The sequence below is a fragment of the Neofelis nebulosa genome, chromosome 6 (assembly GCF_028018385.1).
Source record: "Neofelis nebulosa isolate mNeoNeb1 chromosome 6, mNeoNeb1.pri, whole genome shotgun sequence".
Classification (NCBI taxonomy): domain Eukaryota; kingdom Metazoa; phylum Chordata; class Mammalia; order Carnivora; family Felidae; genus Neofelis; species Neofelis nebulosa.
The window spans coordinates 109,647,264-109,654,054 of record NC_080787.1 but is presented as its reverse complement, the minus strand read 5'-3'; the positions used below and the strand labels follow the sequence as shown (position 1 = coordinate 109,654,054).

The 6,791-nt window shown below is 48.5% G+C and overlaps 1 protein-coding gene across 2 annotated transcripts in view; it reads right to left on the bottom strand.

Annotated features, from left to right (window-relative positions):
• Nucleotides 1-299: 299 nt before the first annotated feature.
• Nucleotides 300-6,791, bottom strand: part of DCBLD1 (discoidin, CUB and LCCL domain containing 1) — a 67,720-nt gene continuing 61,228 nt past the window's right edge. The window contains exons 12-15 of one of the 2 annotated variants that reach the window (XM_058735084.1): nucleotides 6,385-6,469; nucleotides 6,101-6,150; nucleotides 5,116-5,235; nucleotides 300-2,330 (exon numbers count right to left, since the gene is read on the bottom strand). In XM_058735084.1, the coding sequence (XP_058591067.1) occupies nucleotides 1,840-2,330; nucleotides 5,116-5,235; nucleotides 6,101-6,150; nucleotides 6,385-6,469 (746 nt within the window). In that variant the 3' untranslated portion in view covers nucleotides 300-1,839. Of the gene's footprint in view, nucleotides 2,331-5,115; nucleotides 5,236-6,100; nucleotides 6,151-6,384; nucleotides 6,470-6,791 lie in introns of those variants that run through there. The other variant, XM_058735085.1, reaches the window with a different exon arrangement.

The window sequence follows — 6,791 nt, the reverse complement described above, 5'->3', positions numbered from 1 at the left end:
TTTTCCATGATAAAGCTTTGCACCCCCCTCTGCTGCCTTTCAGTCTCTCTTGGCCAAAAGGCAAGTGATGGTGGTCGACTCCCCTGCTATAGCAAGCTTGAACAGACTCTGCTGGTTTGGTCGGGCTTCACTTATTTCCAAAATAACTCCGCTATCGTGGCAGATCAGGGCCTGGAACCAAGATCTACCTGACTCCAAACCCAGCCTCTTTCCACCGTACCACTTGCTCTTTTGTGGAGGCTGAGCCTCAAATGCCTTCAATAGCCTGGCAGGCAGGACACCAATAAGGGGCAGGGCTCTGTGATTTGGCATAGTTTATTTTTACACTTAGTATGCATATAAAACCATGTAAACTCCACAAAGTAAACGGTTTATCCCCTAAAATAACCAAAAAGTCTGCCGTGAACTTCCAGCACCCTCACTATTTTAATATGTATACTTTCACAGAGAGTCATAGTCATACAAATAGGATTATAATACGTTTTTTAGGTCAAGGATTTTTTGGTCCACATTTTGTTAAGCACACACTTTCCTCTTTGGCAAAAGAGGTCAACTCCCCCCCTGCCCCAGGGAACCCAAAGCAAACAGACAAAAAGCACTGAACATGAGGTACAGCTGAGGTCCGGACTAATCTGGAATTAGAGACACACACTCAAGGGAAACACGGTTTCTTACAAAATCAGTTCACTTCCCAACCATCTCAGTAGAAAAGCTCGACGCGGATTTTGCCTTTGTCACTTTCGTAAGAACACACTTTAAATAACTTTGTGCTTCAGAGTACAATGTGCTGTTTCTAAAGAAAGTCATGAAAAGTGTGGGCATCTGACCTCAGCCGTATTTTCGATCTGAGGTACAAAAGCATCTGTCACAGTAATTCCGACTACAATCGCTGTGCTGCCTTCGTTCAGTTTGTGGGGAGAGCAGTTTTGGTTGCTGTTAAGTCTCAGCACTTGGCTTTGCAGAGTTTCAAGAGGTGGATTTGCACGTGAAAGCTGCACAGTATCTGCTAGGCCTGAGGTGAGGAAGAGGCAAAGTGGGACCTGGCCTTTGTCCCACTTGGGCAGGGAGGCCCCCTGGGGGCCACAGAGACTTCCTGCTCCTAGCGCGCCCCTACTGGCCTCCACAAGTCCCATCTGAAGTGGAATCTAAGGAACAGGCAGCTGCTGAGGTGGCTGTGTTGTGTTCCGTTTTAATCTACAATCCTAATTGCTAACCACCACCCTGGTGCGCTTCTCATGCTTCAAGTAATTTCATTCCTTCCGGAAGAATGTTAGCAATGCTTTTAGTTCTAGTCACCAAAGGAGAGGAAATGAGCCACAATAACAAGATTCAGTTTAAACAGACCTGCTGCTAACACAGTATCGGATAAAATATACTTAAAAAGTGAACATACTATTATATACGATTTCGCAACAGCTGCATTCTCCCACTTAACCACTGTGCAGAACTAAAACTCTGATAAAGCGAACTTAAGTTACTTTAATTCATGTTAAATACAACTCTGTACAGATTGCACATTTTATACCAAAGCAGCTCAATATCACAGACAAATGAAAATGCTATCTGGAAATTTTCATTTTTCTAGCCCAACAAAACCCAACAGACCCCTGCCCTAAGGGTCAGAACAACACCAGATGCACCACTTTGTAAACAGTAGGAGAGGTGGTCCCTCGGACTCCACCGCAGGATCCTATGAAATCACACACACACACACACACACACACACACACACACACACACACGCGCGCGCGCGCGCGCGCGCACTTGAACATCTCCCCTCTTCCAGGGCCGCACACAGCCCGCCGCTCGGTACCGCAGCAGGTTGCTTTCACAGTGTGCTCACAAAAGAGCGGTCATGGCCGTGGGGCTGAGGGGTCGGAGGCAGTCTCTGGGGGCCGCGTAGGCGGCGCTGGCGGCTGGCTTTGCCCGCGGCTCCTGGTAGTCGGGGTGGGCGCTGTCCGCTGCCTGGCCGCCGGCCGTGGGCCGATCGTACCCCGGGCGTGCGGCTGCGGGCGCGGGGTGAGGCGGCCTCTGGTAGGGCGCGCCGCCGGAAGACAGCGAGTGCGTGTGCGCCGGCCGGGGCCCGGGCACCCTGTAGCCGGAGAAGGTGTGCGCGCGCGCCTCGTGGCGCTCTACGATGGGCGTGGCGTACTCGGGCTCGGGGTTGGTCAAGGGCAGGGCGTACTCGTGGCGGCAGGCCAGCAGGGGGCGGTCGTAGTGGCCGCAGGCTTCGGCGCTAGGCGGGGTCTCCTCCTCGGTGTCCATGGGACGGAAGGTGGAGCCCTTCCTCGCCACTGTCCCGGTGCCAATCATGAGCGGAGGCTGGTAATCTGCAATCAAAAGCGCAGGAGTCACACCACGTGTGTGTCACACGGATGCGAGGGCAAGCCGGTTGTTTGCAGACGGAGGTGCTCTGCGGAACCAACTCGGCTGAGCGCCTAACCGGTAGCAGGCAGGATGAGAAGGCCCGAGAATGGGAAAGACGTACATGGCACACACACGGACTTGCGCAACCATACTGCTGCTTTAGGAAGCCTCGGTGGGTCACTAGAACCGGGAGAAGACAGAGATTACGCTTCCCCACACCTAGGGAATGAGAGGGGAAATAACCTCCTGGAGCTCTTAAACTGGCTCTTGAAATGCCAAATTTTGGAGGGGGGGGGGGTGGTTGCTGTGAGAAAAGGCAACAGTGATTAACCTGGAAAGAGGGGCGCCTGGGTGGCTCAGTGGGTGTAGCTTCGACTCTTGATTTCTGCTCTGGTCATGATCTCATCTTTGGAGAGATAGAGCCCACCAGTGGGGTTCTGCGTGGACAGCCCTGGGCCTGCTTGCGATTCTCTCTCCCTCTCTCTGTCCCTCCCCAGTCCACTCCCCCCCCCCCCCCCGCAATAAACTTAAAAAAAAAAAAAAGTAAAGATGGAAAAATGAGAAACAAACAAAATCAAGCAGTCACACACTAGGGGTCTGACAGCAGCCTTGGAAAGGTCACACTTTGGAGACAGGAATCAGAGAAAGTTATTACCAACGATGTCAGTCATGAGGCTAGAGGGGAACCAAGGCCCCTTCCCGGATGTTAAGCCCAGAAGCCTGGGATTCACAGTCCGGAAGCCACTTGGGAGAGGAAACATATGGAGCGTTCTTGGGGAGGGTTAGGAACAACAGGTTCAATTTTGGACACACTGAGGAACTGGTGACACTGACAGGCAGAGGTGTCTAGCAGGTGAGAATGACTTCTCAGGGACAGGGAGGGAAGTCTGGGCTTAGCAGACCAAAGTGCAAAGAAGGGCTCTCTATTGGGAGCTCTGGAGCAGGGTGGGTGCAGCTACTGAGGAGAGAGACTGTGGCTGAGTGAGGGCAAGAGCGAGACCCTAGGGGGGCCTTACACAGTCAAGGTGTTAGAGAAGGACCACACAGTGGGGAAGGAGGGCATGCTGCACCAGAAGCTAAAGAAAAAAGAAAGGAAGAAAAGGATAGACATGGGGGCCTTTTCTCCCCTGTTTTGTCTGCAAGGCAGCACTAGACTGTCAGCAGGAAAGGAATTAAGAGGATGGATTTTGGGTGGAGAGATGCTCTTTGTTCTGCAGCAGCTCAAGCAACCTTTCCACTGGTAGCTTTCTGACTTTGATATATTCATGAACTTCTGGGTCAGTAGGCCTGGGGCATGGCCTGAAAGCCCACACTTCTAGCAAGTTCCCTGATGCTTCTGGTCCTCAGAATGCACTCTGGGTCATGAGAAGCTAAGTGGGGCAACCCAGAGTGTGGTCCACAGATGCCTATGTATCTGAGAACCGAGACAGGTCTGCAAAAAGACAAGCACACAAATTGAGAGCAAGTGTTTAGCAACTCCCAGCAGCTTGAGAGAGTATACTTATGTCCGTTGAATCTAATAAAAGAATTAGAGCTTTGTATTTTGTATGTCTTTTTTAAAATGTCATTACTGGGGCGCCTGGGTGGCTCAGTCGGTTAAGCGTCCGACTTCAGCTCAGGTCACGATCTCACGGTCGGTGAGTTCGAGCCCTGCGTCAGGCTCTGGGCTGATGGCTCAGAGCCTGGAGCCTGCTTCCGATTCTGTGTCTCCCTCTCTCCGCCCCTCCTCCATTCATGCTCTGTCTCTCTCTGTCTCAAAAATAAATAAACGTTAAAAAAAAAATTAAAAAAAAATAAAAATAAAAAATAAAATGTCATTACTTCTACTTTATACAACTGACCCTTAAACAAAGGGGTGGAACGGTGTGTGTCCACTTATAGGTGAGTTTTTTTCAATATAGTACAGTACTGGAAACATATTTTTCTCTTTCCTGTGATTTTCTTTTTTCTTTATGTTGAGAGAGAGTGAAAGAGAGCATGTGCACGTATGCATGCAGGCAGGGGCGGGGCAGAAAGAGAGAGAGGGAGATAGAGAATCCTAAGCAGGCTCCGTGCTGTCAGCACAGAGCCCAACTCATGGCTGGATCCCATGAATCGGGAGGTCATGACCTGAGCTGAAATCAAGAGTCAGACACTCAACTGACTGAGCCACCCAAGTGGCCCTCTTGCTTAGGATTTTCTTAGTAACATTTTCTCTAACTTACTTTATTGTAAGAATATAATGTATAATGCAAATCACATGCAAAATGTGTGTCGACCCACTGTTTATGTTACTGGTAAGGGTGGAGGCAACAGTGGTTGTTTTGGTCAGCAATAGGCTGTTAGTAGTTAAGCTTTGGGGGAGTCAAGTTATACATGGATTTTTGTGCAGGGGGTGGGCATCCTTAAACCCCTTGTTGTTCAAGGGTCAACTGCATTGTATTTTACAAAAGCAGTGGTTTCTGACAGATTAGAAATAATTTTTTCAAAGGCAAAAAATGGATCCCTCTCCACAGACAGTTTGAGAAGCCTGACCCTCAGTGATGGCTTATCAGGAACACAGAGGTCATTCGAACACTGGACAGGTTCTTTCATCTCCTGTCTCCTCTTTTCTCAAGGGCAGGAACTGGGCTTAATTCATCTTTCCAGTCTCCCTTCCTTAGTGCCTTAACCAAAATCTTAGCAACAGATTATTTCCCTCCTGGTCTCCTCACTCCCATGGGCAGCACTTGCTGCCTCGTAATACTGTCACAGAGGCCTGACACGTACCTGCCATATCACTTGTGATGAGATCTAACTTTTGTGTCACCTCCTTTTCATTATCATAGCTGATGGTAAACTCAGCCGACTGGTGTCTGGCAAAGGGATACTTGATCTGCTTCCAACAGTCTGGAATAAAGATAACACGAAACCAACATGTATCTCAGAAGTGTAACGCACATAGTCTCTGATGTGTTCCTCGATGGGCTGGACGTCAGGCCGCCTTTTGCCGGCTGACCGTGATGAGTGTGTGGCATGGCTCCCAGATTATGTGTAGGGAAACAGCATGCTGAGGTTGTTAGGACAACAGCAAACACTGTTCCATGCATGTTTTCCACTTGTATCTGGGTTGCCACCAGGGCAGGTCCCAGATTATGCCTCTGTTACACCACCTGGGCATGGTTTTCCGTAATCTACACAGATATAGCATTCATGTCTCAGAGGAGTCAACACAGCTGGCTGCTGAGACCCTGTGCAGGTGGGGTCCCAAGCTGCCCCTGAGATTCTGAGGGGTCCTGCCCTGCTGCCCTCTCTGGACTACAGCTGACTCATTGCTTGGGGTACCCTTGTGTCCTAAGGATTCTCTGAAACCTGAACATGAACCCTGCCCGGTTCTTCCTTCGCTCTCCCGGAGTGGAAAATACAGTGGAAGCCTGGAGATGCAGAGCAGTACCGGACAAAGTTCAGTTCACAGATGCAGCTTTTATAATTTCTCCCGGATGACAAGCAGTGTGGTGGCTTAAACTCCAGTGGCCAAAAAAAAAAAATGTTGTGATGGGATAATGCTGAACAAAAGTAAAGGTCACTGGCCATGAGAACTCTCCATTAAAATAAAGAGATAGGCCACAATATTCCATTCCTTTTAGACTTGCTAACTTAAAGGCTGCATATCTTCATTTTTTGACGATGTAAGTGTGAGCCACATAATTTTAACCAGCAGACCCTGTCCCTTCTCGAAGACAGAATAAAACTGTGGAGTTTTCTGTCAACCAACCTGTTTTCTGGGCCTGAGCTGATCCATATGGATTTCCTTTCTTCTTCCTCCTACAGAAACAAAAAAATCCTACTTGAAAAGGTTTCTAAGTGAGGAGTACTGTTTATAAAATAATACTTGATACTTTCTACCTCTACACAACTTGTTTTTAACACATAAATTAGCATTTTATCTTGGCCAAAGTAATGCTGTTTTCTATGCATGAGCATCTGAAAAGCAAACATTTTGGTTTTGTAATTAGTTGCATGATTAGAGGAGAAATTTAAAAATGTCAAGTCACATACTTTCTAAAGGCGGCAAAGATTCCCATTCCAGCAACCAGCAGAGCCAGGAGCACCAGTGGAATAACAACAGTTGTGACATTTATTCCTGAGAAGGGGGAAAAGCCACACATTACAACAGAAAGGAAGTGCAACCGAATTGCTCAATCTAAAACTTAACACTGATTTGAAAGGTCTTCCACAGTTTAATACACGGGGAAAATGAATATGTGCTAGGCATTTACTGATGTCAGACAGCAAAAAGAGAGGATTTCCAAATCCTGGCTAATGGGGCGCCTGGGTGGCTCAGTCGGTTAAGCATCTACTCTTGATTTCGGCTCAGGTTGTGATCTCACGGTTCATGAGATCGAGCCCTGCCTGCATCGGGCTCTGTGCTGACAAGTGCAGAGCCTGTTTGGGAATTTTTCTCT